The sequence below is a fragment of the Lathamus discolor genome, chromosome 2, assembly GCF_037157495.1.
Source record: "Lathamus discolor isolate bLatDis1 chromosome 2, bLatDis1.hap1, whole genome shotgun sequence".
NCBI lineage: Eukaryota > Metazoa > Chordata > Aves > Psittaciformes > Psittacidae > Lathamus > Lathamus discolor.
In genome coordinates, this window is record NC_088885.1 from 106,519,544 (window position 1) to 106,541,797 (window position 22,254).

The following is a 22,254-nucleotide window of genomic DNA, read 5'->3' on the forward strand; positions in this document are numbered from 1 at the left end:
TGAAAGAATCTCTTAAAAATAAAAAACTATTTTGGTGGTGATTTGAGTCTCATAATTCTGATATCACTGCTTGGCAAATCCACTTTTTCAGGAGTGCACATCAGCAGCTTAGTACAAAAGCTCTCAGGACATTTCAGACCACCAGGAGCAGTGGTACATTTTAGGCATACAGAGAGGTTCCACGTGTCAGGCTTTGCGTCACGTGGAAGCAGAGGTGAAACAACTTTTTTTTCAGTGACTTCCAGTACTGATGTTGAAAACAGGATGGAGAGAGGGAGAGATGTGTTACACGGTAAATCAAAAGACATTATCTGTTAATTTCCTTACTTTATGCAGGATTTGCATGCAAGCAGAGATCTTCCAGGACACAGCCATCATCCACAGCAATTCTGATAGGCCAATTTAAAAGAGGAAAGATCAAGGAAGAGTATTTGAAAACTTTATAGATATTTTGGGTCTGATACAAGAGATGGACGGTGACTCTGTCACTTGAGAGAAACCTAAAGAGAAACTTCCAGCCATCTGAGGAAAGGTGAGAAGCTGCAGAGGCATAATACTGAACATCGTGATTTAGTGTTGTGCCCCAGCTCAGGACAGCCTAGAGCCTCCTTTTCTCTCAGCCTAATGCAGTGTATCTTAACATTTCCCTCAGTTTGTGTGTCCTGTCTGGATGGCAGTTTTTTCAAGTCAGGCACTCGCTTTGTGTTTTTATAGCCCCTAGCCCAGCTAGATCCCACTGTTGCCTGTCCCTTAGACAACGCTGATGCCAGCAAAACCACCAGAAAACGTTTTTTTCTTGAAATTCAAGAAATTCAAGAAATTTTTTCTTGAATTTAGGAAGTGAATTTAGAGAATTGATTTCCTGGCATAGGAACGCATAAAATGCAAGATATCTTAAGGCATTTAGATCCCTGATGAGCTTGTTCGTAAATCAGAGTGCAGAAATTGTTTCTCAGTTTCCATTTGACACGAGTTGGAAACATGTTAAAATGACCTCTTATTTTCTTTTTGATACTTCTAATTCTTCACTGTTTCCTGTGAAATTCAGTGTTTGTGTCAGTTTCAATGCATGCTTTTCAGTATACAATGTAATAGAAAGTTACATTCACCTCTCAAAGCTCATTCTACCCACAGCGCTCCATGAAACCTGCTGAAGGACAGCTGTGCAAGAAATAAAGTCCTAAATTATTTAACAGGTGTAAAAAAAAATCTCCGGTGTCATTCCTTCTTTTCACTCCCAATTCTTAAGTTAGTAGGAGGTAGGAGTGTCGAGCATCTTTCAGGGTCCATAGTTCATGTATGAAAACCTGGAAATCAAAGCCATTCCTTTGAGCCCATTTTTTTTCTCTCTCTTCAGAGAAGTATGGAGTGCTAGGTATTATTTTTTGAATAGTGTGTATATTTATTTGTTCAGAAAAACAGCTGTTGATCATTTCTGTTAGAGATTTGTTAGAGGCTGAATCACTTGAGCTGACTTGTTGCATTTGTTCTCATTTTGCAGTTCACCTCCTCACCCTTCAGCTTTTTATGGGCCAGCAGTTGCACCTGTACAAGTCCCACTGAGCACTCCTCTCTCAGGATTGGTGCCATGATGCAGGGAAGCTGTATTCAGCAGGGTCACATTAGTATTAGCAGTTAAGATATGATTTGTCCCACCAGTTCTGGCATGACTCAGGTTCAGTAGATAATTAGAACCTCATGCCAAACTTTTGCTACATTGTAGACTGGGGCAGTAATTAGTTTTATATGTAATAACTATAATTGCTAATTGGGATTGACAAATGTATTACTAATTCAGCAATTACTTCATTATGAGGCACTAATAGGAAAAAATCTACCCAAAGCCTAAAATCTCTCTTGTGAATTGATCCTTAATTCTGTACATAGTTTTGACTTGAGTAGTATTTACTTAAAGCTAGAAATTGCTTTAAAATCTCAGGTAATATGTAACTAATGCCATATGAAGGTTTTTTCTTTCTATTTTGTGGTTTTGTATTTGTTTCTTTTTTTCTTCAACTACATCAGCCGGTTTTTACCTCTTGACACAGGAGCAAAATTCTCGAGCAATTTGAATACAGCTCTTCTTCCACACAGCTGCAGTGAGTACTGGGTGGTGGGGCTGACCTAGTGCAGGACTTTGACCTAGTCAGCATCTTTTGTCCTTGGAAAGAGGTGGAGAATGGGGATGTAGAAAATAAACATGTCCTGTAGCTGTCTACCTGCACATCCAGCCTTAATGGCATGAGATTTCTTTTGACATTTGTGGACTAATCTTGGGCTTGCTCCTTGTTTTTCCTCTGAAAGGTTGGCCTTGCTTGCCTCAAAACTTTTGGCTCTTTGGAGTGTTTGGCATGAAGAGTGCTTTAAGACAGGGTCATGAAGAATACAAATTTTGCCTCCCGCTATGGAGTTGGAATATTAGGATGGGCTGAGCAGTTCTGGAGTGGAAGGAGAAGGAAATGGAGAGACAAAAGAGAAATCAATTCACTCTTCTGTGGGTTGAAGAGGTCCCCACTAACATTTCATTATTTTTCTGTAAAGAGCAAGGTAACAGTAGCAGTAAAGACTTTCCTATTTTATTAGTGGTGTGACTTGTTCAAATTCTAGAACATATAAAGTGAATTATACTAATTTTTTTAGAATGACAGGTTCCCCCCTTTTAAAAATAACCGAATGTTCACATCATAAGATTGGGTCCCATTAAGTTGGACAGTGACATTTGCTGCTTTTTTGGATGCCTGTGGTGTACACAGTGGACAGTAAAACTGACATTTAACAAACTGTGCCAGCAGGCAGGAAGTGTTTCACAGAGGCCTCCAAATACCTGACAAGTAGAGTTTGCTTTTGGTCACAACTTTTCTAGTTTGACCAGTAGCTTGCAATCTTTGCTGTGTTGAATATGTGTTAGGCCATCCACTGACCCCTCTTACCGTATGTTGCCAATCAGTGCAGACTTTGTAAGGTTGGTTGATGTGAGATTATGGATTTCTGGATCCTCTGAAGGGATTGCACATTCCAGGTGTACTTTGGTTCATGTAGTTCCTGTGGTTTCAATTTTCTAAGTGCTTGGCCTGGTGATAGAATTTTCTGTCTGTTGAGGAGGATACTCAAGTTAGCCATGTCTGTGGGAGTAGTTTTCATGCTTGATTTACACTGCAGCAGTGGACAATGCATAGACTGTTTATAAAAGCTGATGCTTAGATGTACCCTAGGCTGACTGTCGCCAGCCAAGGCTGAAGTACTGTAAATCTTGTCAGTTCTCAACCGCTTAGAAACAGTGTATTTTTTGATATTGGCATATCCACGATAAACCTTTAAACAAGAGACGTGGAGATGTGTGTTATTAAATGTGCATGAAAAAAGAAACCAGAGAAATTAATAATGGATAACTGTAGTAAGTTTTTGTCATTTTGGACTATGCTTAGCTGGTGGTTTTATTTTGCAGTGGGGCCAGGCTGTGTACCTGCCAGAGGGGGCTTGCTGTCCCATCATATCTGCCCTGTTTAGTCCATGGGCAGCTGCATGAGTAGTGGGGAACAGCTGCCATAAATGAATTACCCTCCTGACAGAACTGTGAAGGGCAGAATGGGAAGTCCTTGCAGTCTGTAGCTGCTCATCTTCAGACCTCCACTGATGTGACAGTGGGTGCATAGCTGGAAGGTGTGGCTAACACCACAGCTTGGTTGTCTCTGAGATGGAATAAGGCACGAGATCCTGACTCTGATTCAATGTCATCTGCTTTGCAACCTAATTTTGGAGACCAGATGTTTTAGGACAAACATCTGTGAGCACAAACAATTGCAGTGTCCTTTTGAAGTGAGTCCCTCTTGCATCTCCATGTGTTTAGATAATAGTGCATGGAGCCCTCTGCCCTTTTCTCTAGAGACCTCTTCCCCCATAAGCAGGATCAGTTAGGCATCATTTTGTCCTTCTGTCTCATACAGATATGGTGATGATGTCAAAGGTGTAAAAACTCCAGGAAATGTACCTTGAAAATACAGTTTTGAAAGCTGGATGAAATATTACAAAGAGCCCTGGCTGAGTCTGACTACTTTTTGTTTTCTGACTTTAAAAAAGAAACATACCAAATTGTTGATATCAATACAAACATGGATTAGTGGGATAGATAGACATTTTTTAATTATTATTATTTCCATCACTAAACCTGCTTTCCAGAATAGTAGGTAGAGGGTGATGTGCAGTTTTAGACTGTGTTAATCTTTTTTCTCATGAAAAGTGTCTTTACAGTCACTCCAGATAAATGGTGATTAAATTAAGTTTAGATTAATTTGGATCTAAATTAGTTTTAGATTTAGTGCGGTATTTGGCGTTTAAATCTCTTTCCAATATAACACAATAGTTTTATATATGATTTGTTCTTTATAAGAAATGAATGCCTTTTATACTTTACATCCCATTTTCCTATTGAACATATTTTTTCCTCTCCTCTGTTTCTTTGCTTCTCTTTCAGCCTGTAGTGGGTACAGTATCTCCCACTGCAGTGAATAGCTCAAATTTGCAACCACATAATATATACTCAATGCATTCCAGCTGGCGAAGGCAAGAAATTTTGACAGGCTTTATCCCTTGCAAAGAGTATTGCCAAGATGGCTTGATTTGTATATTCAGTACAAGTAGTTTTCTAAAATTGATGCAGATAAAAGTTTGGGGTGAGACAAACAGTTTTAGAAATTGGGCCAATATTCTTAATACAAGTCATCTTCAGCACTATCGTTTTTGGTATGTCTTATTTTCAGCACAACAAAGATGTTTCCAGGATGCTTTATTAATACACCCATGAAGATACTTTATAAACTGCTTATTTTCTAAGGCCATTGATTGCACCTGTGCTCCATAACCTGATATACTGGTCCCACTGTGCAACATTCCAGTTTGTAAGATCTGCTTGGATTGGGAAGACTTGCCAACAGGCGCTAGCTTTGAAGCGTTGCTGGTTTTGGCCATGTTTCTTTGAAAAGATGCAGACAATACAGTGTACTGTTTGTCCCTTTTCTATTAGCCCTGCTGTAATACCGCTTTTAGAGGCAACGAAGCAGCACGTGAATAAATAAAATGCATGATTTCAAAATGCATTTGAGAGTCACACGTCTAAATTGCCCATGATTTCAGTAACATGAAAATCCCTGCTGAGTAGGAAATTATTACCGCTCATCATCCTCTTCAGTATTTACTCAAAAGGTATGACCCTGTTAATACCCTAATGAAGCACTTAAATAAAACACATTCCAGAGAGGACAAAATAAGCAGACTTTAAGTAAGTGTGAAGATACTCTTGTCATTTAATAACTTGTGAGAATGGCAGAAGTTTCAGTGCTTTTACTTACTTTTTGGCTTAGTCTTAGCCAAGCTAAATGGGGAGAAATTACTCCTAATACTCCTAATTAAGTGCATAACTATAGAAATAGCAAACTATTAGTAAACTATTGGAAGTGTGCAAGATAAAGCGTGGAGCACTTTTAAAAATGGAAACTGTTAGGCAAGCCAGTGTTTTCTTTAATTTGTTGATAGTGTTCATGCTATTTGTGGCATCCTAATGAAAACTAATTAAGTGTTGGGAAATTATTTGCTAGTATACTGGATGCAATCCTGCAGTCTGTTATAGACGAAGCTAAACACAATCCCATGGCATTGGAACAAGATGAAATCTGTCTGGGCATTTCTGGTGGCTTCAGCATAGCTATTTCATAGGTCATGAGCAGAGCACAGATCAGTAGTACTTACTTGTGCCTCTTGTCCCCTGCTAGCAGGGAAGAAGTTGCAGGAGGGCAGAGTAGGATGCTCGTCTCTCCTGGCTTTGCTGGGCATGCTGAATTATGTGTACTTGTGCGTTTGGAGTTAGCTAAACTCCTCACCACCCCCTTGCCCATGTGAGCTCCTCACCGACGGGGTGGCAGCAGTGTTTTAGAAGCACCCATGTCTGGAAGTGAAGAACTGGGCTGAGTCTGTGACTGGCAACCCATCACCTTCTGTTTTCTCCAGTTCTTTTGCCTGTTCGTTTTCCCTGAGCAGCTCAATAGCTGCAGTCTCTTGATGGAGAGGAATGGGAGCTGGAAGGTGGGAGAGCTTTGCGCTTTTGTTTATGAAAGCTGTTTGTGAGGACAGCTTTCCTGTTCTCACAGACTTAGAGCTTTGAGAAAATTCGAGTGAAATCACAGAATTGTAAGTTCTGAAAATACAAAGAAAATTAAAGCAGAAGTAACCCTTTGTTCAGTGCACACATGTTTATACTTGTCAGCTGAACTAGATAAGCCATCTTTATATTTGCTAGGGAGGAAAAATAACATCTCATAGAAGCATTTCCCTCTCCTCAGCTGTTGGAGTCTGTGTGCATGCCTTACACTACTGCCCGAAGGAGCACATCCCTCTGCATCCAGATTTCTCTTCTGAAGAGATCTCTGAGAGTAAGTGAATGAAATGGTTCTGTATTATCTTTAAAAACATCAATGTAAAAAAAACCAATCTCAGAGAAGAGACATACATTACAAAATGTATGGAGTCAAAGATACCGCCACTGTAATGTGATGGGTTTTTGTCATCATAATGTTCCTCCTGTTTCTGTGCAAGATTTCCTAGTTTCCCGACCCTATTGCTCTCATCCATAGTTTCTTGTATATGGATGTGCTCCTGAAGACCTACTTGTTATTTGTCTTCCCCTGCTCATATGTCTATGCTGCAGAATTCCAGAAGAAACATTTGCTCACCTCTCCTTCTGATGAGACAAAAAGAGAAAATGGGACAATGAAAAGCAAATTCCTTGCGCTGGTACACTGCATATGTTCATCATAGGTTGACATTGAAACTAGGCTGACATTATTATTCATAACAGTATATTATGTTACAATAAAGCTAAGCAGAGGCTAGCTCTAGAAATTGGAAGGGTGCCTGTCAATTATGCTCTGACGTGAAAACCTTGCTTCCAAGATACTATTTAGCAGACAGAGCAATGTTGGTTGCGGTGGCAGAGAGAATTTCTCTGCCAACAAAAATGGAGAAAAATCTAATTTTCTTCACATTTATGAAAATAAAACTTGCAAGTTTTCTTAAAGTTCTTTTGCTTTTATTTTGAAAAACAAAGTAAAGCCAGTCTTCCATGTCTGAAAATGGGCCCGTTTAGTTATTATTTGGCTTCCTTTCTGAAAGGTCTGGAGCAGAACTCCTCCGCTGTTAAGCTCAGTGACTCTCTGACTTGAGGTTGGTATCCCCTAAGGCAATGGCAGGAAATGTCGCCTTCCTTTGAGGCTGCTCCTCAGAGCCCTGACACCCTTTTCTGTTGTAAAAAAAGGGTAATAGATTGGTTATTTCTGTGGACCATGTGATTCTTTCCTGCTTTAATCCTGCAGAATAATTCTGTGCTAGTGACCTACTGAAACCAGGATACCTACAAAGTTCTGCTTCGCCCAGTGTGTAAAGTCCTTTTTCTCATCCTTTTTTGCAGTAGTCTACTGTCATGGGGACACGGGAGGAGGTCTATTTAAAAAACAAAAGATGCCAAAATGAATTTGAATCTCCAGTATTCTTGGAAATTCAGGCTAAAATATACCAACCAACCGTTGCAGCAAATAATAGATAAATAATAGATTAAACAGCAAGAACAAAAAAGCTATCCATTAACTAGCTATCTCAGGTTTCATCTGAAACACATTCCCTAAAGGTTTCCTAGTGCTGTGGGTTTTGATGTTTTGCTGCCTTGTTCAGGAAACAAATTCTAAATGAAATGGGCTTAAAATAAGTGTGGTTTAAAGCATGTGTGTGTTGTGGGCAAAGACTGCCTGTAAATGGTTTTGGTATACTATACCTAAGCAGACAAAAGAAGTAATTATTCTTATGAAAACTATGGAGCCTGTCATCCTGAAAAGCTAATTAAAGAAAAGGTGAAGCAATTCAGCCAGTTTCAGTTTGCTTTATTACCTGGGTGTCATTTTAAACATATCTGGCATGGAAGAAGAAATGTAGAAAGCACCTTCCCAAATTTCCTTTCTCCACGTTATTATTTCTTCCACATATCTGTTGTGGAATTAAACTTGCTGTTTAATTAGCAAGTCATCCTCACATATGAAATGGTGTGTGTGATTCTCATGTAAAAATATATAATCTTCACATTTAAAAATGCGTCCTATTTAATGTTTTAAAGTTTAAAACTTTTTCTTCCTCTGCTCCTATTCTCCCAAAGGGACTATCCACAGAACACTATGCCTTTGTAGTTTATTAGTGGGGTAGAAATAATAGCTGTTATTTATGTTACTGAAAAACAGATTACTTTTTTTACTATTTCTTACTGCTATTTGTTTCCATTTCAGACAAACCATCAAAGCCCATTAACTCAGTGTAAATCTGTCCAGGTATTTCTATAGACTTTGGATCAGGCTCAGGGACACTGGTCTTACCATCACACAAAGTGAGCTGGGATCTGTCCTTGCCTCCATGTGGCAGTCTGACCAGTGAGTGGCAGGATGCCGGATCACTTACGTCCCAGGTTCACCGGGATTATTTCACATTGTGTTATGTACCTTAGCTTACATCACCAATTTTAAAAACAATAGTTCCCCAGCCTGCTAATTCTGATGCTAATCAAGATCGAAGCAAAGAATATAGATTAGCAGTGGAGTTGCTTCTACACTCCCCACTTATGTGTGGGAGCTTTTCAGACCCTTCTGGATTCCCAGAGCACCCAGGGAGGTTGCAGACTGGAAGAGGTGACTGCCAAATACAGCTGTTAATCGCTTTACCATAGCTGTTGTCTTCTTAATACTTATTTTAAAGCAATATGCATCTCTGTGCACACACACAAGCATAGTGTCAGTACTGTTGCACTTTGCTCTATATTCCTAGTCTGCTCATTTTATTATTAAAAGTTCCCACTCATTAAAATCTCCTCAGAGGAGAAGTAGTGGTTTTGATGATGATTATTTTTTCCGGTTAACATGAAATGAGTCAAGATTTCTTTTTTAATAGGAAAGCAATTTTCTGTCTCACGATAATAATTTAATATTTTCAGCACAGGAGAAAATACACAATAAATCTTTCACATGACATTATCATGTAGGGATCAAATTTGTGCTCTTTATTCAGTCAAAAATCTGTTGAAAGCTTGTATGAGTGGAAGGCAAGTAAAGACTTTGTTCTTTGAATGACCTCTTTCTTGGTATGTATTCAGTAAACACTTTCTTCATCTAGTCAGAATCCTAGACCACTGGCCCTCCACTTCTTCTGTTTTACTGGTGGTTTTAGTCTCTTCCATGTGCACAGCACACTGTAATAGCCCAGATTTTCCTTATTCCTTCTCCTTGAGAAGTTGTTTTAAAAATGAAATAATCTGCTGTTGTGCCTTACAGAACTGGCTTCCTAGTGTTTTATGGGGAGTGTGGCTGTGCTGAGCATCCGGTCCAACCCTGCTTGTACAGGGCGGTAGAAAGGCTCCTGCTCACTGTAGTGGATATGGGTACAGCCCAGAAAACAATGCTAAGGGTGAATATCCTGACTCTTGCTGTGACCATAGCTGGAAAGCTTTTCGGGGGTGCACTCTAGGACTGGGACTGGAAGTGGTGGAGTGAGCTGCATCTGCCTTAGCAAGCAGCATAGCATGGTAGCGGTGAAGCATCTAGTTCAGAGTCCCTGGCCACCACACAACACGTGTTTTTAGCGGGGTTTAGTGTGGATTAGCTCTGGTCTGGTCATGCGGACCTAATGCCCATTAGTGGTTGAAACACAACAGTTGTGTCCTTGGGGTGCGGTTTAGTTTCATGTGAAAAGAATCCAGTTTGTGCCCTCAGAGGTCACTCTGTTATGCAAACCAAAGCATGGTAAAATATTTGCTCAAAGCAGACTCTCCTGAACTGTATTAAAAGACCAGCATGGACACAGAAGGGTAGTAATATGCCAGCTACAAACCTCAGCTGTACCTGTCTGTGGCAGATGGGGCATGATATAGTTCAAAGGGAATAGTTGCACAACCTCCATGAATGGCTGAAAATCACTTTTCCAGTATTTTTGCCCATCACTGGACACTGTTAAGATTCAGCTGGACAGGGTGCTGGGCCATCTTGTCTGGACTGTGCTTCTGCCAAGAAAGGATGGACCAGATAATCCTTGAAGTCCCTTCTAACCTGGTGTTCTATGATTCTGTGTTTCTATGAATATGTTATTTTGTGTTTTTCCTAAACCTACCATGGCACTTCAGGGCTAGGCAGCTTCATGTTTTGTAAAGGTGAGCAACCTGGCAGTGGATTATGAATCCTCTCATTCACAGTAAGTTTGTAGTAAGCAAAAGGTTGTAACCAAAACAACCCAAATGTGGAAACTGCCACATAAATGAGAGGCTACCTGTCAAAGAAGACAATTTTTCACTTCAGAAAAATGTTTTTGTCTTCTTAAGTCTGATATTCTTATACTCTCATTCTTATGATAGGATTTCATTGAGTACATATGTGAGCATGATGTGCATTTTACCATTGTTCCTATTAAATGTGAACAGTAATTCTGGAAGTACATGATGGTTCCTCTTTGTGAAGAGTTTTAAAGCTACCACTGTTAATGTGAAACAGAATCTTTGGAAAAGATGGGAATGGTCAGGCTCTCTGGAGCAAATATTTGGAACAAAAGCTTAATTACATGGATACCAGATTAAGGCACTCTTATAAACAGTTTTGGTATTTTTGACATGGTGGTAAAAAACAGAAAGCAGAGAGAAGCCAAATTAACTTAGCAACTGAAATGTAGCAGTGGACTGAATCTGAAAGTCGACAGGTGAATGTTTTCTACAGTCCTGGCAGAGAGAAAGGCTGAATTGAATAGCCAAATTGTGCTCGATTTCTTTAGGAGCAGAATCAAGTCTTTAATTCGTGAAAAACTCCTGTTTTGATTTTAATAAGAGTTACGTGACTTAAATCTTGTTTGATGTTTTGGAAGCACTGGGTAAGGTTTAAATCGAATAATAAGTTTTCTAGACTTTTAATAGCGTTATTCTTCTTGGTGCTGCTATTGCCTCAGGGTATTTACTTTTGGCTGTTAGTGCAGCGTAGAAGTTGATACTATTGAGAATGGAATTGGCAAATCTTAAAACGGAATGTTTAGATCATAAACATTTTAAAATAAGACTCCATAAAAAAGATGTATATTTTTTTAATATGAAATGTTAGTTGTGTTCTTGGCAGGCTCTGCTTCATAGGAGTCACATGCATTTCAAAGCATGTTCTGCTAGCCAGCTGCAGCCAAAAGATTATTTCAAACCAGTGGAGACCCAATTCCCTTTCTCTTTTGCTTTTTTTCCTCTCCCCCTTCCCTGTAGGACTCCCTATATATCATACAACTGAAGTGTAGCCAATCATGGGGTGAAAAATTCATACTAGTGTACACAACAGTGGAAAGCATAGAAACACTGACTAAAGATGCCAGCACTAGTCTTTGCTTAAAAAGTACTGTTGAGATTTCTTTTCTTCAGCACTCTTCAAATCTTCAAACTTCAAAAGCTGTTGAATACCCTTTCAGAGCCAGAAGGATTGCATAAACTATATGGAGAACTGCTTTTGTCTGCCCTGCACTTACCTGTGGAGTGACACTCATCTTTTTAACAATTACTTCATTCATCAGTGCTACATGAAACCAGATATACTCCAGGGGCGTGCAGATGGTGGTGGGTTTAGGGGAGAAATCATAATAGAAGATGCTAATGGAGTGGTTCTTTATTTATCTCAATGAAATGTTGACATTTATTGTACTGTGCATTAAATTTGGGGTTTATGGGGGTTTTTTTGGTAAATGTGTGTGAGAACGTTTGTTGTCCTGCTTTAAAGATGTCTTTAGAAGACTTATTTTTATAAAATATGAACTCAGTGTTGAAGAAAGCTATTGTATGTAGGCAGTTGTACAGGCAGAAGTCTTGCCTCACCTCAAGCGTATACAGGCACCACAGTAGAAGCTCCCTGTGCTGATCAAATATTATTCCAGAACAGAACTTGACTCATTTTTTTTCCACAAAGTGAGGGTAGAGCTTTCTCCACCTTGGTTTTGGTCCTCTTATTTCTGTGTACTCTGCTGGATATGGGCCTGAGATCCCTGCCTGCTTTGGACTGAATGGAATTAAAAGTGATTTTATACTGATTGCTTGCTGTAGCTGTAACAGTCCTGAACAGAAAAGGTTTTTGTCCATTGCCCTGAAGTATCATCAGAAAAGGTTTATAGAGCCTTTTGCTGAAAATATGTGTGTGACTGAAGTTTGAAGCGACTGGCGGTGAGAAGTTGAGTGATGAAGGGGTTCCAGAAGAGTATATTGGAGTATACTGACCGCCTTTGGAACCAGCTGTGAACCAGCCCTCCTTAGCCAACCCACATCCTTCCTGTACAGAGTGACATGTCGGAATTTGGTTGATATTAAGAACATAAACTTTAATGTAGTTTCTTTTCCTCTTTCTAAAAAGCAGAGATTAACACAAGGAATTTATTTTCCACAAGCCAATGTTAGCTTCATTCTTTGGCTGTCCAGTTAGCAACTGTTAAGGAAGCCTTGCATGACATAGGCCTATAAGAAAATCAACTTTTTGGCTTTTATTAATTTCAGTTTTAAAGTACTTAGTCTGATATGCAAACCAGGCAGATACTAGATAATATTGTACCGAAAAACTGTATCATTACTTTAGAAATTTACCACATTCTCCTTGGGCTGAGCTGAAAATTTTACTCAATTGAGTAGAAAGAATTCTGTTGCTAGGGTTTTGTTAAAAAAACAAAGAAGCAAACAAAACCCCCAAAACCTCAAACCCAAAACTTCTTAGAAGTCAAGTTTTTAGATTCTTATCTAGATTAGCAGTAAGTGTTCCAAATTCAAAGATGAAAAGCATCTGCTAGATCTTATTCAAATATTTAACAGTTGCAGATTAGAGATAAATACCATACTACAAACATGGCGTGTACTGGTTTCTGAGCTTTAAAAAGTACTGACCTTTAAAAAGTACTACCAGAATGGAAAGGTAGTGATGGTAAGAGATATAGCTACCAAGGTTTTTTGACTGATACTGTTATGTCACCACTTTTCCCATATTAATTTGTCAAGTAGGACTTGGACTGCAGTAGAAAGAATCTAATTCCTGATTCTGTTATAGTTTTTGTATGGGCACTCACTGCACAATATATATTTAATCCTGACATTTTCCAGATTTAAGTCAGACAAAATCGCTTGCTTTCATGTCTTTATGCTTTTTTTTCTCACTACTTTTTGGCAACATTGGTGCTTGTCTCTGGGTTTCTCTGGTGCTACTAAATGTCATTCACAGGGAATGTTTATTCCTTATTTTCATTTCCCTTTAGGTGACTGACTGCATCAGCAACAGGTGTTATTGTTACTTCTCTCATTTCAGTATAATGAAGCATTCAAAAACAACTGTAGTTGCTTACATTGTATGCAGTCCTGCTATGTTTCCCACAGGAATGTAAAAAGACAGAGAGCAAACTATGACCCAGCTTCATGTCCTCCTACGTATTTGCCTTGCAGACCTGCATGATGAGAGATCTGTCCTGAGAATAGCCTGTATTTATAACGACCACATAATGGTAGCAAGAAAGAGACTGGCGATAAGCAAAAAAACTACCAAGTGCTGATAACTGATCACCTAATGCTTGCAGGGGGCAGTGGGGTGTATTTAAGAAAATCTAGGTAAAAGTTATATTAAGTGCATCATAAATACTGAGGGCAGTTCTTTGGATGAGTCTGCCACTTGAACAGTTTGTGGGGCTGAGTCCTTGATGATTTTAAGAAAGAATCCTTTGCAGCTTTTTGTATGAGTGTGAAGGGTTAAACAATAAAGCAGAAATACATCTTCATGCTTTTGCTTAAAAATAAAAGGGCTGGATTTCAGAAGGAGCTGTAAAGCTTTCAGCAAGAATCAGGAGAACACTGCAGTAAAATGAAAAGCTGAAATGTGAAGAGTGCGTGATGTGAGATGCCAGCTCAGCACTTTCAGGAGTCATGTACAGATCACATTGCTCTAGGAGAGGAGACCACCCTTGGAATTGCAGTGAACTGTAGCAGTGACCGGCTGCCTTGCAATGTAAAGAAATTACATAGGCTGATACCCCTCCACCCAGTTATGTCACCCGGTGGTAGCCTCTCTTTAACAGTTCTTCAGTCGAGGGAAAACAGATGTTATTTACAAGTACTTCTGTAGGGGTGGAAAAATCACCATACTATACAGATCCCAGCTGCACAAGGAAAGGAGAAGAGTAAGAAAGTTCATATAATAAAGGTTCTTTACTGAGGGTGTTTGTTTTTTCTCCTCTTTGTATAGGTTCAACGTGGGAGAAAACATTAAGGCAGATTGGTTTTGAAAGGTAAGCCATAAATTTGTTTCTTTACCACTGAAAAAAGAAAAGGAAGAAAAACTGCATGGGAAAGTTTGCAGAATTATTTATTTTAGCTGATCAAACATATCTATGTGGTCAAATTTAGAGAGGAAGTTATGTGGTGTCATACGCATACATGTTCAACTGTTCCATTAATGTCCTCTTTCCCCTGTCTATCTGAAGCAACTTATTCACTATATGAACTTGGTTCGTAATGTTTTTTTGCTGGCAGCTATACAGCATGCTAGTATTAGAAAAGGTGACACACTATGGGGCAAAAGTCTTACTTATGAATGAAAATACTGCTCTTGTTCATATTATTTTTTCCATGAAACTCCTAACCTGTGATGTATTAGTTGACAAAAGTAAATGAAGTTGAAAGAGGACCAAAGCTGGCAGATAGCTTTTTAGCATCAGAGGAAAAAACAGAATTCAGCATTCTTCAAGTGCAAAAACTTGCAGCCAAACTTAACTACTAGGTCATCATACCAGAAATGTATGTCTAGTAAATTAAACTAGGCCAAGCCCAGTAAAAAGTGATATGATGTTAAAATGTAGATGCTCAATCTCATGTTTATTCTTTTAAAATTGGTAAGCAGAAGAATTTGCTGTCTGCTTGAATGAAATTTTGCTGTTTTCCCTCAGTAGAATGGCTTGCAATTGTGCACTAATATGCTTGGGTCACTGTTGACTGGGCAAGAAAGAATGTTGCATATCTTCATGTTGTATACTGTCTGGGGCATCTCAGCAAACCCTAGAGTCAGTTAGGACTTTCTGAAATCAATAAATAGCCATACAAATAATATGAAACAGCAAATTCACTTACTTGCTTCCTTTCTCACAAACAAAAAGCAAGCTGCATTTTAATTCTGGCTGTTACCTTGCATAACATTTTTATTACACCAAAGGAAGTTTTGTTACAACAAAACATGGTTTACTTGTTCAGCGAAATATATTCAATTTCCATCTTAGACATTACATTTGAAAAATTGAAGGACAGTGCTCTTTTCAGTGTAGTAGACATAGAAGTGCATGGAAACAATCTGTCCTTATTGTCACACCCATAGATATTACATTGGTACATATAATTTTGGCTCTTCAAAGGAAACATAGAAAAGAAAATCACTTTTGAATGTGACAAAGATCTGTCTTGGTGAAATCTAGCTTTTATTTGATATATTTGTAGCTTTACAGGCTAGGGTTAGTTTAAAAGTGAAATGTAACAGAACAATAAAACCACTTTTCCTTTACCAAATAATATGTAGAGTTCAAATTCATTTCTGTTGTAAATCTCCTTTTACCAGTACAGTCATTCCTGTAAAGATTTTGGCCAAACATTTTTAAACAAAACCAAACATTTTGTTGCCATGTATTTTTATCACAACTTGAAAATCCGGACTCATCTGCAATACTTATCATTTTGTAACTGAGGAAACATGGGCATTTTCCTTTCATAGATTCCCACCAGTAAGAAATGTTCTAAAACTTTAATCAGATCACTAAATAAAAATATGTCTCTTCTACTGCCCCATAATCATAAAAATGCCCCAGTAATACAGGCAACCTGAGTAGAAAATTGCAGTCTTTCATAGTGTCAGTATTTTGTAAGTATAGGTATATATACGTATACTGGATAGGTACCTGATCAAAATTAATTCAAAAATTTTCTTGTCTCAAATTTTTAGTATTAGGAATTTTTAGAAGTTTTAAAAAATATTTTTAGCAAACATAAAGTGAAGTGTACTAAACCTGTATTTTCTGTTATGCAGGATAGCACAAGAAACAGTATTGATTGAAAGGAAAATTGTGATTCCATTTCATTACAGCATTGGGGTAGGTGGGGGCTGTGGTTCATAAACACCAACTTGAGAAGGCACAGTGACAAATCAAGAATCAGCCTAGAAATTCCTTAACTGTGACGCCTTACTGTATGTTGTCTTTTTAGAGATAGAATCTTTTTGACAGCACTGCAAATAAGAAAAGATTTGGATATTAGTGAAAGTTGCACACTCTCCGTTACTAAGCTGGATGTTGTCGAGAGGTTCTTTCTAATGGGTTGTGCTCTTTCCTCAAGTTTCTTGATGAACATTTCATTCAGCATACCATACACGTGTGAAGAGCACTACAGTAAAATATTGATTGTTTCATTGCTCCATTCTTCTTTTAAGATTACAACTTAGTAGCTACTGGGCTCTTTGTCTCCATCAGAATGGGAAAAATAATGTAGTTTTGAGGAGTGCTAGAAGGAATTGATACCTTGGGTCTGTGGTTTGAAACTGCCAGTGGAAAATGGATGAAGTTTTTAAGCTGAGTTCATAAGAAGTTCTATTTGTGGCAATTTCCAACTTGGGAGATGTTTCAAAACAACGAGAGCCCACACTGGCTGTGTACATGAAATGTATGTGCAGCATGGAAAATGGACTATTCTTAATTCTTAATTACAACTGGATATTAGAAAAAATACTTTCACCAAAAGGGTAGTTGGGCATTGGAAGAGGCTTCCCAGGGAAGTGGTAGAATCATCATCCATGGAAGCGTTCAAAAAGTATGTTCAAAAAATACAGTCCTTACTGACATGGTTTATTGGTTGACTTGGCTGTCCTGGGGTAAAGGTTGGACTTGATGATCTTAAAGGTCTTTTCCAACCTAGTTGATTCTATGATTCGATGAATTACAGCTGAGAAGCCTGCCTGAGAGGAGGCAAATACATTGAAGAGATTACTGTGCAGATCCCATTATTACCATTCTAGTTAAAAAAGAAGAAAGGCTTTCAGATGGCACTTCTGCATCCTGAGAAATCGGTTGCATCCTGGAGTAACTTTAACTGAAACAGCACATTAGTTAGAACAGATAGGGTGAAAATTTTAATGTACTCGGCTTGCCATAATGATAGAAGCAAATGTGTTCTCATCAGCTTTTTCACAAAACCAGGAAAAAGAGAACAAGAAAAATAAGGTCATTTAAACAGGTAGAACAGTTAAGGTTTGGGGGTTTTTTGATAGTCATATTCTTGCATGTATTTTGATATGAGACTTTTATGACCGTAATGTATCAGCACTAACCATTTGGTTGACTAAACGATCCATAACATATTTATGAAGTCCAGCATTAACTCCTTTATAGCAATATTTCTTTAATATCATATTGTATGTCATTGCCTAAGATCAGTATTTCTTATGCCTTAAGGAATAGTTTCCAAAGTAAACAAAGGGATACACATTGCTATATGTAATATTTCTATGCAGGAAATGCACTTAACTTACAGTCACAGGAGTAGAAATCCCAGGTCTGCAGATCTTTCAGACCTGAGAGATTATTCTGGGGGTTTATCACTACATACTTTCCCTAGTCTTATTGTCATCAGTAGGCACCCCTTTATGGCCACTGATAGGCTAGTGAGAAACAGCTACATTAGGGCTGATCCCCTAAAATTGTTCTCGTATTATGTGTATCAACACAAAGAAAAGAAGAGCAGCGGCACTGGTTTTGCTATGTAAAAACATATTTTCTGCAAGCTGTTAACTTAGGCACACCTGAGTCAGCTGTGAAATATCAATTACATTTAAATGTGTTGTTTGAGAGAGCACATTCTTATTCAGGAGGAAGCAAGATGTTTAGATACATAAAAGGAAAGACATTCAAAGTAATGTCCTGAGGAGAAATATGTCTTTGTTTAAGAACTGGAAAAAAAAATATATGAAATGGTCCTCTTAAAAGGCCATTTTAGAGTGCATTGATGAACAGGAGATGCAGACAGTCAGTTTACATTGCAGAAAATTAAGCCCAGATAATACAAAGGTTATGTCATCACTGCTTTGTAGTTACATGATGTTTGTTCTGTAATAGTAGAGTGTTTACATTGCTGTTGTTTTCATATCCTGGCAAACATAAAGGCACCAAGAGATCTGATTGTGAGGCTTTTATGTAAGCATTAGTTGTGAGCTGAGGATGCTGCTTTTCAGTGTGAGAGAAATTAAAAATGGTGGAGCTTGAGTAAAGTAGCTTTATATCCAGGAAATGACTGGAGTTAAAAGCTTTTCAATTAAATGGAGTATACGTGGGTTTGATAGATTTAAATGAAGGTCTTTGTGTTACTGATAGTTTCTTGTGACATTACAAATAAGCTAATTGTAACATATAGTAGTCATCATCTTCGTCCAAGATAATCTTGATTGCAGTCTCTGACTGCATTTTCTACAGAAAATTTTGGAGAAATTTGGAGAATTATGAAAAACATTAGCTTGTATTATGCTGTCTCACAAGAAACATGGTTTAAAATGCTGAGCATGTCTGATACTGCACATCAAGCCAACTGTCATCTTACATGGTTTCTTTAATAATCTAAGCCAAAGCAAGTAGACTTGTGGATAAATAGGTTGACTTTTTTTGCCTCTGTTAAATAAATAATGTACAACAAACACAGGGTTGTTTTTTTTCATTATTGATGCATGTTTAGACGGCACCCCCGATATTCATAAAAATGTCTGGAAAGCAGTCAGCTCTGTTCTGTGTTGTTCCAAAAATGACTAAAAATGTGTTTCAGAAGGCATTGTTCATCTCACTGGCTTCAGATTTTTTCAGTCACACGAAAGACCCGGTAGAAATGGCTCACTCAAACTCTGGGGTGAAAGTTATGAACAATTAACAGTGACTGTGATTATTTCTTGGCTACTCTGGCAATTAAAAAGAGAGCTTAATGCATAAAGCCTATGAAAATGCAAGAGAGAAGATGATTAGGTCAGACATTGCGCTGGTCTTCTCCTGTAACATAGTCTGTAGGGTCTTCCCAGCTCACAGCTGGGGTGAGGCTTGCAGTGCAAAGTCTGGAAAGAGCCATAGACAACTTTGGGGAAGCTGCAACTTCACACTGCAGGGAATTAAAATCAAAAGGAGGACTTCAAAAAAAATCTAAATCTCTCTAGTTTGAGCTAGCAGATGATGGAGTTTATGTCCTTATGTAGTATATTCAGTAGTGATCGCAGAAATCTGTTGTTATGTATTTGTGACCCAGAAATTATCTAATAATTTATCTAAATATTTATCTAAAAATATAAATGAACAGTTTTGGGCTTCTTAAAACTCATTGTCCTGCAGGGTTTCCAGATTTCCAGTCTTCCCCTTAGTACCCTTCTCTGAGTTGCATTTTCTAATGGGACTGGTAACTACTGAACTACGCAGCTACTTACAGTGCTTCTATTCCCCTTTTACGTTTGTTCCCATGGTGTTTCTCTCATGTATGTGATGCTTTACATTATGGTTCCACAAAACAGACTTAAGAAGGATTTAATAACTGTTATTATATGTCAAATAAATACCAACTGTTTAAAAAAATACATATTTGCAGAATAACAGGTGTGTGGTTATTACCCTTTTGGCAACATTTGATAAGTATGTTTTCCATGACAAATATTTGTTTCAGTGACACAGAGGAAAGTTCTTTTGGGCACTGATTTCTTAGTCAAGTGTAAATATCTGTGTAAGCCCCTCAGTTTTCCATATTGAAGATTCAACTTTTGTTTGGTTGGTTGCTTCAAAATGGTTCTGAATTATTGTTGGTTTTGTGGTATGCAGAAGTTTATTAGTAATTTTAAGTTACATGTTTATAAATAGAAGAGTATGTGACTCCCATTCTACATAATGCTAATGTGTCGCATCTGCATGGTTTCTACAGCAGCAGCAGCTATGTAGAATGTGCAACACGAAACATCCCAGATTCTGGCTAAAGTGATGCTGAGGGTGATCAAGGGTGAAAGCTGCTCCTGTTAGTAAAGTACTGTGTATTGACTTGTGGGTTTGTTCTGCATTTTTTAAAATCCTTTTATTAGTTCTGAGGAATGAAATGGTAATTGGGGATTAGTAGCTCTCACACCTCAAGGAAAGGAAAGGGAAAGAAGGTGAGAGCGGGGAAGGAAATAAGACTGTCAAGGAAAGAGGGAAAGACCAAAAGTTTGCTCTGTCAGAGCTAGACCCTCGGTAAGAAGATTGGCTGCTATGAAGATATATTCCAGATCTTGTATGTATTTCAGTAGCTCCTTCAACTACTCTTCTAATCACAAGGTGAGGAGGAGGACAATATGCATTGTTTTTGTCTGAAGCAAAATAAACACAACAGCCCTGTGTGCCACAGGTAGGGAGCCACAGCTTTCCCAGCAGACACCAGGAGCAAGTTAGCTGTCATCACTGAGAGGTGCGTTTTTGTTCCTATGTTGGTCTCTGAGAGCAGACGGATGTCTGCTTTTGCAGCTGCTCCACACATGCCCCTGCTCAGTGCGGCCAAAAATACTGTGTATATCTTCCCTACCCCTTGCAGAGACTGAGAACTCAATTTCCTAAACCACTCGTGACATGCGGTGAGCGCTGGAATCCAGACGCATCAGAGGCACTTCCCAAATGCCTCCTTCCAGGTCTAGGTTGCTAGTTATGAGCCTACTGGTGATCTGTTTTCTCTCTCTCCTCCATGCTTAGGTTGCTTGTAACTTGCTCGATGTTTGATTGGTGCTTCGCCAGAGTTTCTCTGGGTGACATGTAAAGAATAAACAGAAAGAAGAGAATACCACTGGATTCTATAAATATTTATTATGCACTATTCTGGCTTGGAAATCCAAGTACCATATGGTTTTCTATAGTGACATCCCCCACTCCTCTTCAGTGATTTAGTAAATCACTCTTCAGTGTTTTAGTAAAAAGAATAAATATATGTTTGAAATATAAAGTCTTATCCTGATACTATGTTCCATAATTTCAAACCCTTTCTTCACATACAGCTGAATCCTATAGTCCCTTCTTGGACAAGGCTCCCATTGACATCATTTTGGAAACATGGCCTCAGCCAGGGCCTGCACGAGGCTGCAGGGTCTGATCCTCGAGAGGCTGATTTGAAAGAAACAGTGTAGTCTGAGTGTGTTTTGCAAATAGTGGGTAATTTCACTCTGGGAAGACAAGGAAAAATGGGTGCAGTGATGCAATCAGAAGGATATGAGGAAAGCCCTGCCAGACACCTCTTTCACCATTTTTGAGAAAATAGCTATAGCTATAATATATTTATAATTTTTTTATATATATATGTAATTTTTATATAATAATTTTAATATAATAATAGCCTGTGTGCCTGTTTTAGTCTCCAATTAAACAATGCACTTAAGCAAGTTCTTAAGTTTTCATTGCCCAGGCATGCCCACTTACTTAAATAGGGTTCTCTTTTTCAGCGTACTGTCTTTTAATTGCTTCATATCAGAAAAATTAGGTTAATCTATGTTTCGTTAATACTTTCTATTGCTTTGCCCACTCAGGCCTCACATCTGACAAGGATTAGTTTATAGCCTTCCTCAGCATTCTTAGCACGTCTTTGTTTTAGTATATGATGCCCATCAAACTTTCCTAGGAGTTAATGAATGGGAATTTATTCTGCAGTGGTTACAGTTACATATGAGTAATACAGCAAATAAATGTAACACAGGGAGCTGAGGAGATGGAACCAATTCCCCACCTTCCTTTGGGAGGCTGTGAATAAGAGAGCAGTTTGTTGATTATAACAGAATTGTCTTCTGGGTGATAGTTTAGTGGTTTCTCTGTCTAGCTGTTTCCTAATTAATAGGCAGGGATCAGGGGGCAGAGGACCACATCAGAAGGGCTTATTCATGTCCTTCCAGCTGCAGCTCTGCACTTACTTTCTTAAGGGGCGATGGACAGCAAGCGGTAGACTTCCCACACGTGTGCACTTGTCTCCAGGTGAAGAGCAGCACGGGGTCCCAAGTCCTGGGAAGACAGGGGAACTGAGGTTGCTGTAATTTAATTTTCAAAGCTTCCCTTGTTTTGTTACTTCATGGTCGCTGGGACTGTGGAATTTGTGGATGTGTGTGCTGAAGTATTTGTGTTGTTTATAGTGTGGGAAATGGGGAAGAA

At 38.5% G+C, this 22,254-nt stretch overlaps 1 protein-coding gene across 1 annotated transcript in view; it reads left to right on the forward strand.

Moving 5' to 3' along the window:
- Window positions 1-22,254, forward strand: part of PIEZO2 (piezo type mechanosensitive ion channel component 2) — a 297,942-nt gene that overhangs the window by 125,737 nt on the left and 149,951 nt on the right. Inside the window, exon 4 of the mRNA XM_065667981.1 lies at window positions 14,298-14,340. Coding sequence (XP_065524053.1) covers window positions 14,298-14,340 — 43 coding nt within the window. The remainder of the gene's footprint in view (window positions 1-14,297; window positions 14,341-22,254) is intronic.